The sequence below is a fragment of the Hyaena hyaena genome, unplaced genomic scaffold, assembly GCF_003009895.1.
Source record: "Hyaena hyaena isolate Hyena2069 unplaced genomic scaffold, ASM300989v1 scaffold_114, whole genome shotgun sequence".
Taxonomy (NCBI): domain Eukaryota; kingdom Metazoa; phylum Chordata; class Mammalia; order Carnivora; family Hyaenidae; genus Hyaena; species Hyaena hyaena.
The window spans coordinates 493,648-519,284 of NW_024080746.1; the positions used below are offsets into that span (position 1 = coordinate 493,648).

Sequence of the window (25,637 nt, forward strand, 5' to 3'; positions counted from 1 at the left end):
CAGCAAAAAGGTACAGTACTTTGAAACTAGTTGGCAGTTTCTCATAAAATTCAACAAGCACGTATCCTACAACCTAGATGCATCTGATTTCTAGGTATTTAATCCAAGAGAAATAAAAACCTGTATCCATACAAAGGTCTGTATGCAGCAGTTTTACTCAAAATAGTCACAAGCTGGAAATAACCCAACTTTCTAGCAACTAATAAATGCATGAACAAATATGGCACATACATAACGGACCACTAGCCAGCAATGAACAGGAACATACTGATATATGCAATATGGATGAATCTTCAAAGTAATGAAACAAAAAGTCTACAGATTCCTAAAAGGGAGTTTTCACATATCATTTGGGATTTCCAGTTTTGTCTGAAATGCCATCAGGCATTTTGTGACAATACTTGCTTAATTATAACCCATCTTTCCTTTCTGATACCTATAGCTCTTTGATCCTTCTTATCACATTCATTATACCATGCTTTATATTTAGACCTTTGCACATTTTTTTAAAACCAGACCACAATTTGAGATGATCTCTGAATTATCAATCTACTCTTTATAACCTCACACAATGCCTTTCAGAGCTGGTGCTTAATGAAAGGAACCATCAGTACCTTTCTAAGGTACATTCACTAAGCAATTTCTAGAGAAATCCTACGAAGGAATACTACTAACAAAATAAAACTGCTGATATCAGGGAGAATGTAAAGAAACAAAAACAAAACAACAAACAAACCCCAAGTTATTTAAATGTATCTTTGCCAAGTTTATGACTTGAGTTCTCTATCAGGTTCCACTTACTATAACCTACTATAATTACAAATGAAGACCCTACAAAAAAATCAGAACCTTTTAAAACAATAAAATATGCCCACGTATGAATAAAACATGTAATAAAACTTGCCAAACCTAAGAAAGTCCCAGGTTGAGCTACACTCAGCACCCAACTGGTAACAGAGGTGGCTACAGAGAACGGCTTTTGCTAACATAGGTTCGAATTCTCTAGAAACGAGCAATCACCAAGTCCAAGCTAGAGAATCCCAAACCAGTGTCCATAATCTATCTAGCCAGTGTATTCCAAGAGAAGGAATTAGCAGTCACTGCAATGGTAAGTTCTCAACGCGATGCAAGAGAAACCGCCTGTGCGATGGGTCTCCACAGGGCCGCTTATCCACAGGAATAGGACAAGCAAGCCACAAAAAATGCCTGAGAACACAACTCCGCCCCTGCTTTCTCTAGTAGAAAACTTTACTTTTAAATTCAGTAGATGGTGAGGTCTCTAAAAGATTACCACTGCCCATGGTCTGTGAGTCTTTTCTCAGCCCTGAGCCACATTCAAAACTATCACATAATAATTAGATACCTTACATTTATGGTAAGATTAGTATGAGCCAAAAGTATGCTGTGGATGTTTGAAAGGTTAATGTAATCATACGCTGCGTGAACAGAAATGATGTCATGTCTGGCCCCCTGAGAAATACAAGTTCCCCTCTGCCCAGTTTAGACCACAGAGAACCACCTGGCAGAATCAAGATACTCAGGCTATCTAGCAAACAAACTCAGAGGGGAAGAGGGAAAACAGGCTATTCAGCCTGAATCAGAGTAAAGAAAGAGGACAGTTAAATATCTAAATGGCCTCATGAAGTAAAACAAACATCCTTATTTAACTAACCTTGCTCTAAAAGCAAGAATTAGAAACAGTCACAGAGAGAAATTTTAACTCCGCATTTCTAGCAGAACTATTAAGATGTTTTCAAAAGTAATGGTTTTCTTTCAAGTATCGGAACAGAGGAGACAGCCATTAAAATTATTCAAAAGAGAACTCAAGGTGTTTGTGTTACCTTATTATGAACCTCAAATCCTAGGACTAAGTCCTATGCTGTTTTGTGGGGTTCTGGCTAAGTAGCGTGGCTGTGGGGGTACGTTTTACCCTGTTCTATTCCCCCAAGTTGAGGTCATTTCCTCAACTTGTAGTCAAAGGTTCTACTTGCTGATGGCCTTCCTTTCTTATGGTACATTCACAACAAAAAGCAGCTCCACTATTTTGAGGCAAGATTTCTTCAAGAAAAGAGTTATCTTCAAAAAAGATTTTCTGAAAATCATGGAAATTTTTTTAAATTTAACTTTCTTGTCCCACACCACTGAGGGGATTCATTAGATAGCTGTAACTCCCTATGTAAACAAGAGAAACGATAACCATTTTTGAATTCAGTTGGCAAGCCTATAATAAAGGGGTTAGACGACACAAATTTGAAAAGCCACACCTTTGTGAAGAACATCAGTGCTGAAGAATCACAGCTTTGGTCAGACAGCTTTGGTCAGATGTGGCCATCCTTGCAAAACTGAACAGTGGGGTGGGCGTGAGGACAGAATAAAAGAACTCAGCTCGCTCAACTCTTTCCATGTAGCCACTCCCAGTGCACACTCATCACTTGCAAGATGCAAAGAGCACCCGCTGTTCCTAGAAACTCTGCCAAAAGCCGAACTGCATTCTTTATGTCAGCTTGGTAAACTCAAGTTTCTCTTTAAGAAAACTTACTGGTCTCATTTAGAATTTTAAAAAGCACAAGATTAAACAATACATACACTACACTGAGATCTATTTAAAACTAGACAGGTGGTCCAATTATAAGGAAATGTAACTAAAAAAAAAAAGATGCAACATAATACTTTGGCAAAAGGTGACAGTTTAGGGGAAACAATCTAAGTGCCTATACTTTCTTTACATAATCTAAAAAAAAAAAAAATTCTAGCAGATAATGTTGCCAATACTTAAAGCAGCATAAATTGTTAACGAATTTAAGCGTAACCTAAAATATCATCTCGGCATGTAAATTATTCCACGGGAAGAACATGAGGCACTTACAGAAGCATATTAACTCTTTTAAGCCACCAGCATCATTTAAGAACAGCTACCTATATACTAGAAAGTATACAGCCTGCAAAATTCTAATCTATCCAGCTAACTCCCTTAAACCACATTAAGACACATGCATCAGTATATATTTAAATTCCAACTACACACATCTGTAAATTTCCTTTAACATTTAAATATTTGTAAAAGAGAGGGAGGAAGAGAAGACTGGAGTCCAGACATTAATGAGTATAGTATTTAATCTTTAAGTGAAAGGAAGTGATTTATTACAGGCCCTTTGATGGGTCACACCAAACACCTCATCTGCTGTTAAAAAGGGTTTTTAACTTGTCTACTGCCTGTCACAGGAAATGGAAAGTCAAATTAACATTTTAACAAACTAATTACTTTGTATACTGTATAAAATACCTAATGCCCATATTCTAGTAAAATGGGCTAAGATCTGTAATATAAAATCACTCCCTACTATCTACTTAATGCAAATAAACATTGGTTTCAGAAGCGAGGGTGTTTAGGTTTCTCTTGTATAGAAAAGATCTACTAAAAATGTGGTAACAAATCAGCCTTATGAAATAAACTTTAAGATGAAGAGAAAGCTATTCATTTACTCTGTCTTCTGAATGAAAACTATATATTTTATCCCATTAGACCACACCCTGATTAACCTAACAAAGTGCTACACTATGTTCTTAAAAATGTTGCTTTAATGACTATCTAAGGAGTAGGAAGGATTGTGGAAAGATGCTAAAATATGTAATCATAGTATAGTTACAATTTTCTAAAAAAGTCCCACATTTGAGAAGAAGCCATAAAGAGACTAGAACAAAGATATCAAAGTGCTTTGGCTGAAATTAGTATAAATAGACTTTATTGAAGTCAGTGCCTCTGTACGGAGACAGAAGATTGTGTCTACATAAGCACAAGTTGTAACATTTCACAACTTCTAAAAGGAATGTCAACAATTACAACGATCATGCATACCATGGTCGATAATCACATTTTAGAAGCATTTTCAACCATTTCTAAAGAAATGCTTATAACATTGTTATATATAGAACTACTTTCAATAAACTGCAAAACATTGATCGACTTTTCCAGTATGAGCTACAGTGTCAACACAAAAGGGAGGCATAAATGTTTAATTTATGAAATCAGAATGGAATATTTACTGTAAAGAAAAATTAAAAAGCTTTCAAATAAAGGCCATTATTGAACCAACGTGAAGAGCACAACTTGAACTTTTGAGTTCATTCATCTTTTAAAGCTGTCCTCTGAATAACTTCAGTTCTAAGCACTGAATTCAGTACTGTGAGTATTCCTTGGATTGAAGTTTGGCAATGATGCGGTCCAACTGTCTCTTTGCTTCACACTGTGGGAAATTGCTCATGTCATAATATTGAGGGGCAATTTTCACCAACCTGTCCGGAAGGGGGGAGAAATTACCAAATTAACATTTAATTAAAGTACTGGAGTTGCTAGTAGGATAGGAATTACTAATTAATATAATGATGAACAAAGGTAAATCTACAAACCCAAATCAACATTAAAACTATAAATGCCTAATCCATACAACCACCACTTTTAGAAATGCCTCATTTTAGTTGGCTGTACATTTTCTCATGTTGGACTTTCCATAAACGTTAAAAATAAAAACAAAAAAAAGAAAACCTCATGATAAATTCTTTTAAAACCCCTTTCTTTACATTAATATAAAAATATTACAATTAAGCTGCTAATCTCTTCACTTTAGAACACTGTTTTAACCAACCGCTCCAAGGTTAGAGTAACACAGACTCTGTAGGAGAAATATCTTGGAATTCAAATGATTGGATTTTCTCATTTTCAAAGTTTAATAACTATAAATATAGCTCTATACCCCAGAGAATTCACTTGACTGTATCTTTTTTAATGGTTGGCCATACAATTTTTTCTCAACAAAGCCTTTTAAGATAAAATGGTAATGCCCTTACACAAGTGTCAGAAGTCACAAGTGTGTGTAGGCAAGAAAGAAGGCTCACGATATCCAGCAGGTGTCATCACCTAAAAGAAGTGTTTTCAGTCCCACAATTCCTGGCTGACGTCTCCTATCTCAAGTTATAGAATGGATTCTGGCAAACCAACCAACCAACCAACCAACTAACCAAAACAAAAAGCCAAACACACAAAAAGGGGAAGGGTGGTAATTTTGCTTAAAATAACAACAATCTGTTCCAATAACGATTTGTAAATCAAATATGCTAAGCTACAACAAGATGTATAGTTTTGAGGCTTGCTTACCTCTTTCCAAAGTTTCAACATATTAATCATCAATAATTCAGAGCTAATGATAACGGGACAGATAAAATATAAAGACAGACTGATCCCTACTACAATACCAGGAGACCTGAGTTGCTCACAACAACAAGAGAAAGACTCTGAAGACACTCTTGATGCCAGTCAACTCTAAGTTTATATTTGGCTGCACATCCCACCCATGCCCACACCAACAATCCCCTCTGTCATCTTAGCAAAGCAAAATCATAAGAGAGAAATCAACCATACTATTTGGTCAAAGCCCCATACCTGAACACGGAGCATATATCCTGAGTGATGAGAACATAAAGTTCCTTGGAATCAAAGGAAGGAAAAACTGCTGCCAACAAAGTCAGACTGCATTCTAAGCAAAATACTAACAGAAACTGTTAGAACAAAAGGTGTTGCTTACCATTCTGGCTTGATATCTGTACACGTCCGGATGTAATTCTTTGTTGTAAGAACAAACTCATTGTAAAGCACCCATTCAGGCTTGTGGTCAAGAACAGTGGAGGGATGCAACTGAACAACCTGGTTATCCTTCACAGTTAAGTAATGCCCTGTTCGTTCTAAATGTGCCACCTGAAACCAAACCAGGTAAATTAATACAATGCTTCCTGATGTGCCAGTTATAAAACAAAGTGGTGTAAAGCTACCTATAGGATTAGGAACAGGCAGGTCTCATCTTCTGCTTTTAATTCAATGGCTATACTTATTTATCACTGCCTAATAAAAGCAGGAATCAGCAAACCACCGCAGGCCAACTCCAACTCACTCCCTGCATTTGTATGGCCTGTCGACCAAAAAGATGTTCATACATCTTTAAATAGTTGGGGGCAAGGGAAGAATATCTGGTGACAAGTGAAAATCATGTAATTCAAATTTCAGTGTCCCTAAGTAGAGTCTGATTGGAACCCAGGGACACCCATTTGCCCATGGCTGCTTTTGCGTTGCATGGGCAGGCAGAGCTGAGCAGATGAATGGTGAGTGACCTAATGGGCCCACGAAGCCTCATATACACACTATCTGGTCCTGCCTTTGACTGACTAGAAGGGGCTCTTTAGTGCCAAGTAACAACTATGTATTAGATGAACAATTACTAGAAGATTCACAATTTTGAGAGAAATGTAAAGAAAGCAAAAAGGAACGAAAAGTAAAAGGTAGCCTACAAAAACAGTAAGAAAAAGAATGGAGGGAGGAAGGTGCATGTGCTTCCTGCCTGTACGTGTCTCTACAATCAAATACATCAATTGGTGGCACTTAGCCAGTAACTAATTAACAAACACTAAAACAGGTAATGATATGCCCTTTAAATTCTAGACCTACAGTAATATGAAGAATGTGTATGAATAGTAGAAGTGAATAATAAGTTTTAATAAATAACAGAAAATGAGTTCCATTTCCTTCAATAGGTATTTACTAAGCACCTGCTAGGTGCCACGTTAAGATACTGCATGCCCTGTTTCTAACAAAGTTTAATCCTGAGAAAATTAGAAATCCATATGCTTGGATATGGCTTTGCCAATCGTTACTGAATTAAAAGCAAATCCAAGAATATGCCAAAAAGAAGCCACCGTATACTAGTATCTATCAAGAAATAAAGAGTCTAAAGAATGAATTTTCATACGTAACACTATTATTTTCCTAACTCAAATGAGCATGCAATCTTAGAAGATGCCACAATAAAAATTCTTACTGTTACTAAAAAAAAAAAAAAAAAAAAAAAAATTCTTACTGTTACTATGATTTCAACTACAGACTATGCACCAATCAATTCTTATTTTGATTTTGTGCGTTTGGGTCCATTCTATTCATTCAGCTCATTTAGCCTTAAGGCAGGCCATAACTTGCTTAATAGACATAGCCAAAAGAGAGAATGAAAAAACAATCAGGAGATAGAAGAGATAATCAATCCAATCCCAAGTAATGAATTGATGTGTTTTCAATTTTACAACCACAGAATGAGTTTTTTTAAACACAATTTCTTTTAAATCCCTTAAAATAAATGTTCACTATGTTTACCTGACAAGCTGAACTTCAGTTAGTAGAGTCCCCACTATAATACACTAAAAACTAAATGAGACATTTTAAATTATTTTTCTTCTTGTCACTTAAAAGACATTTTGGTCTTTTGCAGCGCCCAAGTGTCTCAGTTATAAATACCAGTAATCATCCTACAGCACTGTGAATGAAATACAGCTATCTGAATATTCAATTTTAAGAGTCTTTAGTTTCTACGTAGAGAGGAAAGTGAACTGTACTTCTAGATCCACACAGACAACTGCCTCACTTCAGCACGGTTTCTCCATCTCCAGTTAAGATCTAGTCACAGAAACTTTTCAATACATTTATCAAAAGCCAAGAATTGAAATTTACATTGAAGAAACTGTTAATACCATCTGAAAATGGCTAGCACATCATTTGGTATAAAAAAGACTGGTAATTAAAAAGTTAATTCCAAACTGATTTCTACATAACTGGATTACTGATGCTACTGTTTAGCAAATTAATCTGTTACTCATTAGACACACAAAATTTCTTAGCGTATCAGTTGATTTGAGAATCTGGACATAACATTTAAAATCACTATTCGGAGGAATTCTTTAATTTGTGTTTAAGTAGATTCAAAGGGCTGTTACAGAAAACAAACAATATTACGTAAACATTTAATTATGCATGCATTATCCACATACCTGCATAAAATACCCAGTAACCAAAGCTTTTCTTATATTAATATAATAGTCCCTGCTTGTAAAGTCAGTACTTCGACGAGGCAAATTAAATCTGTCCATAATTCTCGATAGCTGCTGGCGTACATTATCTGCTGACATCAGGGACCTGTAGTTAATGAAGTTGTCATAACACCACTGAACCGATTCATGATCTACAAAGTTGGAGGGAGGGGAAAATAAGAGAATCATCTAAATAGGTATATTATCTAATTAAAAAGGAAAATCATTATTAAGCGTAAATTAAGTATTCTAAAATGGAAAATTACCCAGATCATTGTTATAAACAAATCAAATATCAACTTTCCCAAAAATCTGTAGTGAAGTTCAAAATCAGAAATAGCACTAAGGTTTCTGGCTACTGGATTTTGTATTTTGAATAAACTGATTTTGAACACACTATTTTTAATAAATTAAGTCATTTTACCCATGAACATCCACCTAGTTGTTTCTAATACAGTCTAACAGACAGAGTTGGGCTGAGGGAATTTGATAAAATGCCATCCATGCCTTTCTCATCTTCAAAGAAAAGACAGCTTTAGCTTAAGACTACCAAAAACAATTTAGAAGTTATAAAGGTGAACTCAAGTGACTACTGTGAAACATAAAGTGTTTAAAAGTTTCACTGCAACCCAGGTGCCTCTTAGTGGTAGACAAACAAGATCTAAAGTACGAGTGATAAATACAGTCTTTAATCCCCACCACCTATTTTTTAACTCATTCCCCCTTCATGTCCCCTCTGGTATTCATCAGTTTGTTCTCTATAACTGAGAGTCTGTTTCTTGATTTGCCCCCTCTTATTTTTTCTCCTTTGCTTAGTTGTTTTGTTTCTTAAATTGCGGAGTGAAAGCATATGGTTTTGTCTTTCTCCAACTTCTTTTACTTAGCATTACACTCTCTCTGTCCATGCTGTTGCAGATGACAAGAGTTCATTCATTTTTCTGGCTGAATAATATTCCATTGTGTATATATACCACCTCTTCTTTATCCATTTACCAACTGACAGACACTTGGGCTGCTTCCATATCTTGGCTATTATAAAATAATGTTGCTATAAGCATAGAAGTGCATGTATCCCTCTGAATAGTGATGAGCACAGGATGATGTATGCAAGTGTTGAATTATTCACTATACTGTACACCTGAAACTAATATAACACTGTATGTCAACTACCTGGAATTAAAATAAAAACTCACAATCACACAGAGTTGTACTATAAAAGTAAAAAGAAAAATTAAAATACAAGTGATATAGTTTATAAGGATGTCTGGAATCCCCACTCATGTTTAATAAGTAAGTCTTATTAATTATTATTAACAAGCAAAGCTAAACATTTCAAATACTTTCAATGCATGTATTTATTATCAAAGGAATATTTCTCCACTGATGAATCCTTGACAAGCTTCCAACCAATCCACTGTTTGCTCATTTAATCAAAGAGCTCAAGCTACAGCATAATATAAAATATTATACAGTGACATTTTTATGTCCCAGAGAGTCACAATGGAAAACTTCATTATTTACTTCAGAGGCCTTTTGATAAATAAACCTAAGAGGGTTATTGTAAAAATGGGGGGGGGGGGGGGGCGCGCGGGCGCAGAATCTTAAAAATAAAACTATGTTGATCTTTCCCACTGCTTCTGTAATATACTTAATCTTTGGCACTTTCTTGTCTCCATAGTTCTAGGATTCCACCAATTACAACATATGACATTTTAATTGCTTTCCAAAGAACAAATATATTAATACATCTTTGCCCATTACAAAATGCAGTCACAATTCAGAAAGGGTGGGTGGGTAGGTAGGGTATTAAATGATCTTTCAACCGAAGAACTGATGTGTTCAAGACCATTATTAATTCACCCATCTAGAATGAGTAGTAGTATCCATCTGAACTTACTGACATTTAGAAGAAAGCACTAAATACCTCTCAAAGAGAAGACAAAGAAATTACCAAAGGCAATGGTAATGTCCAAACTGAGACAATAAAAAAAAACGGGACCTTTTGAAAAGGGAAGTTGATTTACAGACTCTGGTGTGGAGTATAGCATTTCGGAGATTCTAAATTTCAGAATTCAAACCCTAAAGAGTAACAAAATGGCAATTTTAAGTTGTCAAGATAAAGAAATACTATCCAGTGGTTCTACTGTGTTTTCTAAATTTGTGAGAAATAAGTTGATAAATGGGAGAAATAAAATCTAAATATGGAAACGTAGTCTTAAAGTAATGCTAGTTACAAATATCTTACCAATCCAGTACGCTACTTTTAAGGTCTAAAGTCAAACCATTTCAGAGTCAATTCATACATACACACACAGAAATCAAGGTGTTGCAAAATAACTTTCATTGTTTAACATTATTTAACAATAAATCTCATTGTTTCTATTTCAACAGTACTAAAATGAATTTTAGCTTTACTGTGTAATCACTGTCTCTAATAAAATGGTTCATCTTGACTAATATCTGAAACACAGTTGCTATTTTTCCAATATACTTCTTTCAATTAATTAAAACATAACATAGCATCATTTAAAAACCAGTCAAAATATTCCAAATTCAATAAATGGATATGAAATGTCCAAATATTATGTAGAGATCTGAAAGTCTGACACTATTTTTTAATGGCTCTCTTTATTTGAATATAGGTCAGTAATTCAAAGTTAAATCCATGAACTAATGGGGACACTTATCTAATGTTCAGTCATCCTGTGGCCTCTGACCTTATTAACATCAGCATATACAGCAAAAGGTCTAAAGCCACCCAACAGCTTACCATCCCTATGGCAGTAAGAAGCATGTACGGACAAGAATCAAGCATCTAGTGAGTGGAGGCTACCATTCTCACTCATGATACTCCTTCAGCTGGGGGCAGGGAGAGGAGGCCTATGTGGCTCAGTCAGTTACAGGTTCCACTCTTGATTTCTGCTCAGGTCATTATGGCATGGTTCCTGAGTTCCACCCCATGTCTACATTGATAGTACAGAGCCTGCTTGGGATGCTCTCTCTCTGCCCCTCCCCCATGCTTGCTCACCCTCTCTCAAAATGAATACACACACAACAGAAATGGTAGGACAAAACCTTTGTAGATACCTACTGTACAATATTTTCATAGAAAGCTCCCAACTACCAACATGTAAAGAATTAAGCATTACTTAGTAATTTTACCATTTGAAATGTTAAACTCCTCTAATTTCGAAGACTGAATCGTAACATTCATATTTAAAATCCAAATGCATAGTTCTAGTATCAATCCTAAACGTTATATTCAGAGCCAATTATGAAATCCAAATACACTGACTGCTGTGCCAACTATCAAAACTTAAACAACAAAAATAACACAATCTCCTAATTTAAAAGAACATTAAAATGTCTTCTTACACCATACAGTAAAAATCCATGCTGCTCCTTTAGAAATCTTTTAATTTCCACTTAAAACAGCATCTTAATGATACCAAAGATTTTGAGAGGCAAAAGATGGCCAAGAATCTGCTCCTTTTGATGGGACAGGAGTGTTCCTTTTCAAGGCCATCCCCTCTCCAACTCTTCTCATAGTCTGTTCACAGATTATGTGTCTGGTAGTTGCCCAGCATCAACCACCACAGTACGCTTCGCTATGGAAATAAAATATTTCTTGGACTGACCTGCTCCAGGAACAATGTCTTTAAACATGATGCATTATCAATACTTTGGACATAAGAAGGATAAAATAAATGTTCTGAAGTAAACTATATACTGGCCTTCATTTTTTTTTTTTTTTAAAACCAGGTTATTTATCAGTTCTGGTCAACAACTACCAGAGTCCACATGGAAAACCCAGATGTGCAGGACTTTGGCAGCTCTGCTCTTTGTTCTACTCATAGACTCTCCAGCACTTTTAGACTCTGGCATAAATAAATTCACCCCCACCTCAAAAGAGATGTGCCAAAATCAACCCACTATTTTAGGAGTATAAATAGATTTTTATGAGATTAAAAAAAAAAAAAAAACCAGAGATGAAAAATTTGTCGAGGCTATAAATTAGGGAACCATTTTCTTAGCAGAAAACACAGACTTAATAGTGATTGTAACCACACAATTTTGGTACAGAGTGAGGATATAAGGCTACCATTCTTTGATTACGTGTCATCCAAAAGGTTAACCTGTTATGCAGAAATCAAACATTTTCACAACCTGTTTCAAATACTTCTGCATTTTTTCTTTTATTTAAGTTTCCCTCATTTAATTTTTATAAATGGTAGATTCCAACAATAGCATCAGGCAGTAACTTGATTATTGTATTTCCTTGCTTTCAACAACTGAAAAATGTTTTTCTTATCACTAAATATTCTCTGTAAATATGATCTAAAGTTAGAACAACATTTTACCATGCAGCATTAGAATAAATCACTGAATCATCTTTCTACTGGTGGGCATTCAGGTAGTTTCCCTCTCCTCTTTTTTTATTATTATAAATAATTCTGAGATGAAGTCTTTAATTAGATCTGTGTCCACAGGATACTGAAAGTTAATTTCATTAAGATTATTTCTGGGTCAAAAGGTTATCAATTTGTTAGGGTTCTTGGTAACATAAAACCTACTGCTTTTCATAAAGACATTAATTTCTATTCCCACCTCCAGTGTAGGACCGTTCCACTAAACGCACTCCTACACAGCTAAGAGTTATTTTTCTATAATCTCCACCAATTTTATAGGTGAGAAAATAGTACCTCTCAATAATAATGGCTCTTGAACTACAAGTAGAGTTGACTTTTCCTCCTGTTTATAGACCTGAGAATGGTCATTCACATCTGCAGCCCATCCTTCTGTTTTGTTAGTTTTATATTTATGTAAGAGCTATTTATTAGTAAAATTATTAAGCAGTAAAGATTCTATAAGTAATACAAAACTATTCACAAAAAAATGCAAAATCTATGAAAACAGTAAACTATATAAAATGTGTGTGTCAGTAGTAAATTTTATACTAGTATTTTGTTTTTACTACCTTGTATTTTTCAGCTTTCTATAATGGGTGTTTTCCCCGATTACAAGAGCAAACAACTTTACAAAAGATAGACAATTTCTATTTTAAATGCTAGTCAGGAGTTTTTCCTAAAGTACCTCTGGGTTTCTAATGTAAAGTTGTCACGGATAATAAATGAAAGTGAGATGAAGAAACATCTTATGCGCTGCAAGTGACATTTAGACAAAAGAGTGCCTTCAATCTAATTTACACTTACTTTGTTTAAAAGCGTGGTAGACATTCAGCAGTGTCAGATGATCTCCATCTATGTGGGCAAATCTCATCTTGGCCTCATCTGCGGCTTTCTTGGCCTCCGTGGGGCGAACAAAACACTGTGGGACTAAACAAGGTTGGTATGGGCCCAACACAAACGCCCATATCGATGAGTCACGCATTCACAGATAGAGGAACAAGGCCTAGCTAGGTCAGTTCACAGAGCATAGGGCAGGGCAGGATGGCCTCCAACTGCATCTTGGACTGTTTACTACCTTGATTTGGTACATCAACACCTAACCACATCTGTAAGACAAGAGGGTTTCAAAGCTACAGAGTACCTGATTATTGTAACTAGATCTAAAAGTAGGCATCAAAACAACTATTCTGAAGGCCATCAAGATACTAGAAATAGAAAGCTCAACTTATTTCAAAAACCAGTGCCGATAGCTCTACCGATAACCAGAATTATGGCGTCAATAGCCTTTAAGCTAAATGTAATTTTTCAAAAGGCCATCCATCAAATCCACTGAATGGCTAGGAAAGTTATGAAGCTCTATTTGCCCACTGCAGGGCTAAAAACAACTTTCTAACCAATCTATTGCCACATTTCTAATGTAATTTTTTCCCTAGTGCTATGGCTATTACCAACTGGTGGGTATCACTATTAGCACCGGTGAGCAGAAGCATATGTAAACATAAAAAAATATCATGAAATCTTGGGTTTTGATGATAGCAGTAGTGGTGGAAGGTTAAACCGCCTTTGAATTAAGAAAATTCAAAAAGGCTGGGGAGATTCAGCCTAGTTTTCCAGCATTTTAATAAAAAGATTAGAAAATGACGTCCCAAGTTTTTTTTTAAATTGTTATTTGAATCAAAACCTCAGTATAAAAAGCAAAATCCAGTATTTAAAAAGTTGACAATTAGTCTGAAACAGTCATTATTTCAAGGGTCATCAAAATGTAGCTACAGTATTTGTTTAGAGCCTCGATGTTAATTCACATAAATCTTTTAAGTTGTTACAAAGCGTGCACTACATTTTTAAAATACAACTTTCCTTAATTCACTTTAGCAATTCCATAGTCATAAAAGCAGTATGAAAATAAAAATACTTAACAGCTTGGGACTTTTGTCAACACATTTTTAAAGCTCTTAAAACCTTGTCAATATAAAAAAGAATTAAATGATCAGTCCAGATAGAAGATAATGGGAATAACCAATAACAAGATCAAATACAGTTATCAATTTACTTTCCCATACAGTTTCCCCTTTAAAAAGATACCAAAGAAGCCAAATAGAGACAATGACACATGATCACAATAAATAATAATTAAATGTCTTGCTTAATGTAACTGAAGCAAGGTAAATCGTAAAAGTACAGAAACCTCTCAAAGATGTGAAAGTTAATGTGAACTAGCTCCCAGAATTAACAGTGGGAATAAGTAGCACTCTATAAGGCCCTTGATTTGCACTATGTATATCAGGACCTGACAACGTCAAAAAGCTATTTAAATGAAAATCAAAGCATTATAAGCTGGGCAAACTGTTTTTGTTCCAAGACTTCTTCCTCGCCCTTTAACACTGTCCCCCCCCAGAAGTGCCATGCTTAACAACTGCTACACATAACTAACTGTCCATTCTCTTGATGTGCTAATAAACCCCTATGTTTTGCAGAGCTCCTTATTACAAATAAAACATATAGTTGAAGATTTCAACTGAGTCACAATGACCAGTTTTTGAAAGGCCTAATATTCTAGACTCATAGGATGGTAATTATAGAGTATGCCTGATAAGAGAAACTAGAAGAATAAAAACTGAGCAGATAACAAATAAATACACAAACAGTTTGTTAACTCTTGCCCCACACTTTCTCTATGAACTAAAATCCTATGTAAGTACAACTGGGAGCATCTAACAAAAACATGTAAGAAAGGCAGACAACAACCTACCACCACCTCCGCAAGTGAGACTACAATTTTATTAAAATGATTCGATACTGCCCTGCCCATCTGCTCTGAGTCTGATCAGTCATAACTCTGCAAAAAAACATTTTAGCTAGTTCTTAAATATAAAATTCACACCATTAACACATACCATACATCTAAACTAAGCCAAAATTGTTATAGTTAGAAATTTTTTCAATTTATCCTTTAATTCTATAGAAGATTTTGAATAATTTGAGGCATTAAGTTATAATTAAGATTAATAAATCACTCTGAAACTGGAAGTCATTCTCCCCAGTACTGGAACTAGTAGTATAGAATACTTTGATCATCAGTAAGAACATAAGATGTCTTCTATTTTTAGCTGTAAGAATTAGTGAACAGTAATGAACCGTATTTCTTCTTTTTGGAAAATCTAATTTCCAAGTTGTAATTCATTCGTGGGTTATGTTTTACTGCTACTAAAAACAGCATGATTTATTCAGCTTAATGCTCCAATTTCCAAAATTAATGATTTTATCTATTAGGTATATTTCTTTTATCAAGTGCTTTCTGCCACTGTAAAAGAATTATCAGATTAGATTTTAAGCCTAAAAGTACACATTACTACTTCTATTTATTTGATACTAAGTTGAAATTCATGTTCGCTTGACTGCCACTAGAATCCGTAGCTATACATGTAGGAAAAGCTCAATTTAAATGATAGTTTGGGTTTTTCTCAGGCTCAACAGTGTCAAGTACTAGAACAGATTCTTCTTGTACTTTCAGTAATAAACCGCACAACTGATGAACCTATCAAAGAAGTCAGTTACAACTGCGTTCAGACTTATTCTTTCCTTCCTGCCATTTTTATTTGCACTCAAGAGAGCCAATGTTTTTACTATATTTTGTGCACAATGAATTACTTTACTTTTTTAATCTTAAGTCTTTATAATGCTATTTACAAGACACTTAGGAAACAAAATGAATTCCTCAAAACCATCTATAAAATCCACTATCATACTAAATATTAAAAAAGAAAACCAAATGTGAAGTCCACCCAAACTGTGAAGAGCTGGGCTTTGTTTAGTTCCTTTCCCTCTATTACCTGACAACATAGCAGTAATAGATAGGACCTCATTAGAACAGTTGTAGTCACAGCTTGCAATAACCATTTTAGCCAGCTGTGGATCTAGAGGAAACTCTGCCATCATGGATCCCAATTCAGTCAGATCTCCATCATCATTTAAAGCAGCCAAGTAATTCAAAAGTTCTAGGGCTCTCATCAGAGTTTCAGGAGCTGGGGGAAAAGGCAAGCTATTAGACAAACTGTCTTAATAAGCAAAAATGTGATAAACTACAAACTATTACAAGCAATCTCATTTTTCATTCTCCAGTGGACCAAACTCAAAATTCAACCTGTCATCAAATTCAGTTACAGAGATCTAGCAAACAATGAATCACAGAAACTTGCAAAATTTTCCTACACAGTAGATGAAACTGTCATTTTCCTAATTAAGTAATTGCTAACAAAAATAAAATCAGAAAAAGGGGAGCCTAGGTGACTCAGTCAGCTCAGCATCCAACTCTTGATTTCAGCTCAGGTCATGATCCCAGGGTTGTGGGATCAAGCCCTGCATTAGCACCACCCACCTCCCGTGCTGAGCGGAAAGCCTACTGGGGATTCTCTCTCTCTCTCTCTCTCTCTCTCTCTCTCTCTCTGCTTCTCTTCCACTCACTCTTCCTCTCAAACAAAAAAAAAAAATAGTAAAGTTCTCATTTTCCTGTGCAATCAATAATTCCCAGAATAATTTAGTTATTCTAAGAAAACAAATTAAAAAGAATTTTCTTATATAATTGTCACGTTCTTAGTTTAATCCTAATATAAAAAACTTCTCTGGATGCACAAAGAAGAAGAAAAGGGGGTGTTGTGTATGTGTGTGCATGTGGGTAATGAATATAATGCAGAATTAGTGAATCCTGGTTAAAAGATTTACTAAAATATGCTTTGAGAATTCATACCTGGAGGATCCATAAAGTCAAAATGCACCAAATCATCAATACCAAGCTTCTTCAACTGTAACACAACTGATCCTAAATTAGAACGCAAAATCTCAGGATAGGTGTTATCCTAGCAAAAAACAAAAATGTTTATTCTGTTAAACATGCCTTAATCTTCTCGCTCCAGAAAACAAAACTTATCTGTTCTCTGCCTCTGTGGCTATTTACTTTGGCATTACTTCTAAACCACTGATCCACATGAGAAAAATACATGTGGAATATACTCGAAAGGAATCAGACCCTTTCTGTGAAACTAGCTTTATAAAGTTCAAAGTGTTTCTGCTGCTGTTCACTTCAACTTAGGACTGTAACAGAGAGCTATACTGGTAGATCACACCATACACCTCTTTCAGGGAAAAAGTAAGGAGGTAACGGTGCCAAAAGGCAGGATGAAGTAAATAAAACAATTTTCTACTGGTAACAAATTCAACTAAACCTTCGAAACACATATTAAGTATACAGCAAACTCCCTTACCTGCATTTCTGTTTTATAAGCTTTCTCTGTATAAAGTCTGAAGCATTTCCCAGGTCTGGTACGCCCAGCTCGGCCAGCCCTCTGTTGAGCCGAAGCTTTACTAATGGCTGTCACCAAAAGGGACTCAACTCTGATTCGAGGATTATACACCTATTGGAATGGAAATAACGCTAAGAATTTTTTTTCTTCAGTTAAACACAAAACTGTAATCTAAAAGAGGTACACAAACTCCACAGCTAATCCCAAAATAAATGTAGTAGTACCAATAAAGGCTGTGAATGGAATCTGAGAATTAATCATTCTTGTGCCTTAACTTTCTTTCAGAAACTCTGACTCCATCATTCTGAAGACTGAAGCTAACATGTAAAGGTTCTTACATGCAGAGATTATATCATCTTTACTCTTCCAAATTTAAAACAACTTCAGTTCAGGCGCCTGGGTGGTTCAGTCAGTTAAGCATCTGACTTCAGCTCTGGTCATGATCTCACAGTTCCTGAGTCTGAGGCCCGCACTGGGCTCTGTGCTGACAGCTCTGAGTCAGGCGCCTGCTTCAGATTCTGTGTTCCCTCTCCGTCCCTCCCCCACTCGAGCTCTGTCACTGCCTCTCAAAACTGAAAGTTAAAAAAATAAATAAATAAATAAAATAATTTCAGTTCTACCAGTTTTATCTTGTTTTCATATAGTGGACAAACACCGTTGAAGGCTTTTGCCTGAAAAGAACCTATTAATGTCAACACCTGATGTTCCATTCAAGAAAAATGTTTTGAACTTAGTCCACAAGAAACCAGTTACATACTGCCAATTTAAAGAGAAAAATTTCCAGCAGAAACATAATACTATGTGCATCAAATTCTCAATTATACCTACACAATGTAATCAAATATAATCAAAGATGTCTGAATAATAAAACATACCCAGTATTTATTCAGTAGTCACTTCATTTGGCCAAAGTCCTTGGTATTCAGTACTCTAAACTAGAGACTAACAGAACACCTTTTCAGATACTATTCCTGGCACATAACAGAAAGTCTAATTGCAAAGGCTAAGTGACTGATCAACGGAATGACAATCCTGTCCTCTTATTACTACCCCTTAAATGAAAACAGAAACCAAAACACTCACCACTGCTATACAAAAACAAAGAAAAAAAAACAAAGCAATCTTTAAAAGGGGGGAAAAAAGCAGTCTAGGACTAAACATCATGCATGGGCTTACTAAATGAGAGCCGGCTACAATACAAAGGGCTCATCATCACGAAGTCTGAAAACAAAACACAACAGAAAAATAATTCCAAAAAGTAAATTCTAGTCATTAAATGAGTAGACACTAAGTACTGTTAAGCCAACACTAATTTAATGAAATATACAACTAAAGTACTAAAATATGTACCTTCTGTTTTGCAAATCCAGGATCAATCACAAATACCACACCATCTATTGTCAAAGATGTCTCTGCGATGTTAGTTGACACAACTACCTGTTAGAAAGAAATAGTATATAAATTGTATTATAAATTGGGTAAAATTCAAATGACAGTAAAAATAGCCATGACAGGGTGCCTGGGTGGCTCAGTCAGTTACGCGTCTGACTCGTGATTTCGGTTCAGGTCATGATCTCATGGTTCATGAGTTCCAGCCCTGCATCAGGCTCCTTGCTGACAGTGCAGAGCCTGTTTGGTATTCTCTCTCCTCTCTCTGCCCCTCCCCTGCACTCATCCACGTTTGCTCGCTCCCTCTCAAAATAAATAAAAAACTTAAAATAACAGCCATAAACTTTCACTGAACAATGAATTTCAATCCAATATATAAACTAAAAATAAGGTTTCATCCTTAACGGCCAATGCAATAAAGACAAATTAATATTTAAGATCTCAATTCAAATTTTCATTTGGCCCATCACAGCAAATTTCTTTCTCAACAAAAGCTATTACTTCAGCTTATCAATCACATGTTTTGATTTCTTAAATAGAAGGATATTATCAAAAGAAAAATAACAATATAACACAAGGTTACCTTACAGAAACCTCTCCGAGACAGAACATTATTTGGTTATCCAAACTCTACAACACGTACACCTTTCAGTATTTTCTGACAAGATTTACGAGGAAATTTTGTATCACCAAACCTCAACATTTTAAACAAAATGGCAAGTACGGGCATTGGGGAGATTGGGGGGGGGGGGGGTTGTGTGTTAAATCTCAAGTTATAATTCAAGAACTGGCAGATCTTAAGAATCAACTGCAGATATTTTTAAAAGTGTCTCAAACAAAACGTCACTGGATGCAAAGCAACTGTCAAGAATCATCATAACCTTTTATTGCCAGGGAACAATCATTTACATATTAATATGGTAGCTTGTTTTTTTATGTAAATATATGACAGATTTTAGATACATTTTAGGAAACTAGTTGGGGTTTGAGAGTAGTATGTCACATACTTTTTTTTATTAAACAATATGAAAATGGGATTCTCATTAGTATTTTTTCCCAGAACATTTGATTTTCAGGAACAGAAAATTGCCATTAAGTGGAGATGCCTATATATGCAAGCAGTTGACACAGAGGATGAAATCAGATACAGAGCCTGCTCTTACAGCTTTTACCGTTTGTAAAGGAAGATTAGACATGGGCAGAAAGTAGAAGTAATGCCAAAGACTCACTGTGGGACTTAAAAAAGGGTTTACTTCCACAGCAAAAACAAAGGAAGCTTACTGAGAAAACCAGCCCTTAGGAGAGTTGTTGAGGGTAGGGTGGGTTCTGCCATAAGAAAGAAGGGAAAGAACACTAGCAGTAGAAGACTCAGGTTAAACTAGAGCATGTAGGCAAAAATGTCCACAGGCACAACTAAAAAATTAAAAGACTCATACCGCCAGGCAATCTTGGAGGTCTTAAACTTACTAGAAAGCCAATAACATGGTAATATTTTAGATCATTCGCACATCTAAAACCAAAATCCTTCCTTTTTTTATTGGGCAGTTGCAAAGACTGCTAACTAGCAAATGAGTAAAAAACATGGAGGTTTGAGGTTAGTGAAATATTTTTTAAGATACTTAGATGACCCACACATGGTTCACTCACTAGAAGTGAAGCAAACATAAGCAAGGCATATAAGGTTGACAGAAGAATTTGAATAAATATCCTGAGTTTAACAGTCTTCTACAAAGTCAGTGTGCTGTGGTGGAATGGGAAATGAATTTAGGAGTCGGGTGGCAGAGCCAGGGAGTAAACCTACAAAGCTGAGTTCCAGTGGAAAGATTTTAATACTCCCAAACCTTGATTTCTTTTTTCTATTTTTTTTGGACTCCTGAATAGTAATCTAGTGAAGACAAAGTTGTAACAAATAAATTTACATAATATAAAATTTCCTTATAAACTTGTTACAGAACCAATATTTATGTTTGTAATTTCTTAGGGTTTTCTGGGATTTTGGGGTGAAACCGTTATGGTTCTGGATATATTATTTAGAACAATGGATGAAATTAAAAAATTGTATTTCACAGGTTTCTTCTAGAACAGAAAACTGTGATAAAAATTTCTTGATATGATCAATTCTTTAGAGTTATTTAAAAATAACTTTTCTCCAGAAAATAAGTTCATTTCATGTGCATGCATTTTCTTTTGGTGTGTATGTGACAAACTACAGAATATGTCCGAGGAGGTGAGGATTTGTGATTCCCCAAGTGTTTCAGATTATGCCCACCTGGCAAACCCCATGTCATTATCAAGTCTACAGCCATCCAAAAGTCAATATAATGTTAAAAAAGACCACAGAGAAACAGGACTTTCAAGTTTTTTTCCAAAGACTTACAAGTAAATTGGTTTAAAAACTTTAAGGCAATAAAAACATCTGAGCAGGACTTACCTACCATACTGATTTAATAATTATTAAGGTGTCTATGAGGAAAAGGCAGGGTTCTGAAACCATGGGGAAGTAGATTTGGGGGGCAAAAAAAGGAAAAACTCATGTAACAAACTCTACAACTTTTAGGGTGCTTCTTCTAATGACTCTACTATTACAGATAGAGAGGTAATGCTAGCTAAGGCTAAAGAAAACATACATACATAATGCACAAGAACAAATTAAGGAAATGATAAAAGTTACCCAGCTCCCTTGAAACCTTAGCAGCAGACTAATGCAAGCCTAAGTATGTTCTAGATGTTAAGTGGCATATGATCTAATTAGGAACTGGCCAGAACACAAAATGATCCTGAATTTGTCAAGGGACCTATGTATGACCAGTGGGAATATATATAAATGGTACAAGCTTTCTAGACTGTAACATGGCAATAAGTGCTCAAAGAGCCTTAAAAAGTATTCAAACCTCATTAGGAAAGCAATTATTTCAGGTAAATAACCCCTAAATATAGAATAAACTCCGTGGAAAAAAGTTTGACATCACTGCCAATTTCTTTTTATGCTAAGATTTAACTTTCATCTAGATTTAACCCCTTCCCCCTCAATAAAATGCCTTCCAATGAAATTCACTTTTATTTCAAGAATTCCACTTCAAAGTAGTAGTTGAGTTGCTCTACTTGAATTCTACTTGGACACAATAAGGCATTAGGTTCAATTAGTCTGGAGTTTTAAACCCCAGGGAACTTTGCAGGGGTCGCTAATTCAGTAAGGACATTAACTTCGTTTTTTGTACATGTCCCAGCAACACCACAGTAAGTTATCTTCAGATAGTGGATCATTAAGCCTCTCTTTAGAACTATAGAACCATCTCCACAGGGACCATTTCTCTTTTTTATTGAGCAGTGTATGCTTTGAGCCATGTTAATTAGTAAACTCTAAGATAAGCTACAGAAAAATCAGCTATTTGTATGGACAAAATTAATGAAAACTAAGTAAAATCAAAGAATAGTGGCTGGGATTTGAGTAACATCAAATCTATAAAACAGCAATTTTAAGTCATAGTCAAAAGATGCATACAAGTAATTTATTGAGTAAACTTTAATGCTTACATAAAACTGTAGCTTGAACTTAAAATCAAATACGTAAATAAATGTCAAGCATGATCAAAAGAGGTAAAATGGGGGGCACATGGGGGGCTCAGCCGGTTGAGTATCTGACTCTTGATTTCGGCTCAGGTCATGATCTCAAGCTTCATGCACGGGAGCACCACGTAGGGTTCTGCGATGGCGGAGCCTACTTGGGATTCTCTCTCTCCCTCCCTCTCTGCCCCTCCCCTGAACACACCCCTCTCTCTCAAAAATAAACATTAAAAAAAAAACAAAAAAAAAAACAAAAAAAACAGGTAACATGATCTATCCTCACAAAAATACACACATTCTGAACTTTCTTGATCACTAAAAGTTTGAAACTGTTTACCAGCAGTGCTGTGTTAGAAGTCCACATAAAAGGAACTCAGTAACTATTTGCAAAAGGAATGCTAGTTAAGTCCCCAATGCCCATAAAACCTTAATACTGCCTAATTTTAAAACTTTAATACTAAAAAGCTGTTTTATTTTACTACAATCATAAAGTCTATGTTGCATAAGTTAACACAATCAGTAAGATAATAAGGCACTACCTTACAAAAGGTGCCCCAATATAAACATGGAATTATACTTATTTTGGTGGAATTTTAAAAACTATATTAAATATTCCCTTTGTTCCAAACATTCTAACTTATTACATTCTATTTTATGCTAGCTATTATCCTTCTATTAGAACAAATTTAACAAAAAAAAAAAAAGAATCAAATTGTATTTTGTTTTACGCAACTGGAAGCAGAACATAAATCCCTGAATGCTCCTTTGTACTTTTAAATCAATTGTGAATATCAATCAGTGACAGTTTAAGATTCGTGAATGAAAGCTCCATTCTAGTAATTGGTGGTATAATGAATTCATGACAGAAGCAGCAAGACTTGGCCTCTAGTCCTATATTTTATAATGTAAACAGGATATTATCAAAGTTGTGGCATTTTTGTTTAAAATAATCCAACAAAAGGAAAATGGCAACCAAATGCCAGTTCTTCCTGTTCCAGTACCCAACCACTTGTCCTCACAGAACCTGTACGCATCTTCACCCTTACTCTTCCTCCTTCCCCACAATCCCGCTGATCTCTTTGACCTCTCTAACGGTCCCGGTCACCTGCTCAGCTCCATCATCTGCTCATCCTAAGCGCCAGTCGGTGCTTGGCCAGGGTGTGTTTCTGCTGTCTCTGGGTCTCAGCTGGCACTCCTACCTTCCTCCAGCCAGCTTCTCCATCTGACACCACAAACAGGTCTAGAGGAGTGAATCCTCTTCTGTAAACTAAACTAGGCTTCTATAAAAATGTTTACTTTTCCTTAAACATGCCGGGCTTCAAATCCCTTTTTTCGCATTGACAATAACACACCACACGCCAAGGAAGTCTTCCTTCCCTCTCCCTGGATCATCCAGGAGGGCTGTGATGGTACTCTTCTCAGCCTCGAGAAGATGAAGCTGACTCATGCCAAGAAGTTTAGAAAAGGAATTCCCAACAAGAGGTCCTGTAGCTTTAGCTGAATGAAACACCACCGACGGATGATACAGCAGCACTATGGCCCTTGGTTTGGCTCTGAATTAAAAGCCCAGGATAGGATACCAATGTGAACCCAAATTTTGGGGACTCCAGTGGTCCCTTCATCATCTACGGCCTTCAACACACATATATCCAACTACTGCTGAGTCATTCTTTTCAGTAAGACCAAACTCTCCTCAATATCCTTATGATTTACAAGAACACAAAAAGCAATAAATTCTATTCCATGAGCTTAAGCTGCAGATCCTAGAAAATGTTTCATGTACTGGACTGGCACCAGGCTAAACTTGACTTTCCAATATACTAATAATTAACAAAGCAAAAGAGCTCAGGTGTGACATATACTTCAATAAGCTCAGGCCCATTTTTCTCAAAGTAACCTAAAAATGGAATGAAAAGAACTACATGAAAAGATACAAATTTTGCAAAGCTTGCTATATGGTCAATTTTACTCAGTGGTTAAAAAAAAACCAAAACCCTCAAATTAAAACAAATGCAGATATGCAAAGTATACATAATTTCAAGAAAAATTAAATCATCTGCCTGCAGGCTACTCCTCTTTACTATTCAAATATATAAGAAAATGCTACTTTATATACAACCACTGATATAGAATTATGCTAAGAACTTCACAAGTAAGTACTTTTCAGTCAACAGATCAACTTCAGAATTATATACTAAAACTATCACTTAAACTTCAAGTTTTCCCCAAAGTTCAGAATGCACATAAAGTAACAGGGAAATATATTTTAACATGTTCTAGAGACACACTAGGACAAAAATAACTGGGAAAGTTCAACAGAATGAAGCTATGATCAGACTTTTTTAAGTCATACTAATTTTGCTGATCTATGAAAATCTCAGAAGGTGATTTCTTCCCGATTAGTCTCTTGTTAATTTACACTAGGCTGGTGTTGTATATCTTTTCAGCATGTTCCTTTAATTTGAAAATGTATCTGGTTCATTTTTTACACAGCCATGTAAAGAAGTAATTAACCCCGATATATTTAAGTATCTTGATAATGTATACTTTTTCAATAATCATGATAAACATAAACATTAGCAAAAGACTGAAAAAAGCATAAAAAAAATTGTGAGAATCTGTTAGTCCTGAATATAGAAATAAGCAATAAATTCCAAATTTGACTTGTAAGTTAATCATAAGTAATATTTCAACTAAGACTTTTTTCTACATGAATATATTCAAGGAATTTATAGCTGCTACCACTGGTGGTCTAGTTTGTTCTAGATATAGCAGTACCCTGTATACACAAAGCTTAATCCTTGATAATAATCTCCCAAGGTGATGAAGGTAAATTATACCTACTTTAAAAAATGAAAACTTTAAGGGGCACCTGGGTGGCTCAGTTGGTTAAGCATCCGATTTCAGCTCAGGTCATGATCTTGCAGTTCATGGGTTTGAGCCCTGTGCCCAGCTCTGTGTGGACAGCTCTGAGCCTAGAGCCTGCTTCAGATTCTGTCTCCCTCTCTCTCTGCCCCTCCCCCATTCTGCTCTGTCTCTCTCTCGCTCTCAAAAATGAATGTTAAAAAATTTTTTTTTA

At 35.5% G+C, this 25,637-nt stretch overlaps 1 protein-coding gene across 1 annotated transcript in view; it reads right to left on the reverse strand.

The window, feature by feature from the left end:
* Nucleotides 1-3,715: 3,715 nt before the first annotated feature.
* DHX15 (DEAH-box helicase 15) overlaps nt 3,716-25,637 on the reverse strand; it is a 65,307-nt gene continuing 43,385 nt past the window's right edge. Inside the window, exons 7-14 of the mRNA XM_039236660.1 lie at nt 18,956-19,042; nt 17,567-17,716; nt 17,053-17,161; nt 16,139-16,330; nt 13,113-13,235; nt 7,861-8,051; nt 5,580-5,749; nt 3,716-4,293 (exon numbers count right to left, since the gene is read on the reverse strand). Of these exons, the coding sequence (XP_039092591.1) occupies nt 4,176-4,293; nt 5,580-5,749; nt 7,861-8,051; nt 13,113-13,235; nt 16,139-16,330; nt 17,053-17,161; nt 17,567-17,716; nt 18,956-19,042 (1,140 nt within the window). The 3' untranslated portion in view covers nt 3,716-4,175. The remainder of the gene's footprint in view (nt 4,294-5,579; nt 5,750-7,860; nt 8,052-13,112; nt 13,236-16,138; nt 16,331-17,052; nt 17,162-17,566; nt 17,717-18,955; nt 19,043-25,637) is intronic.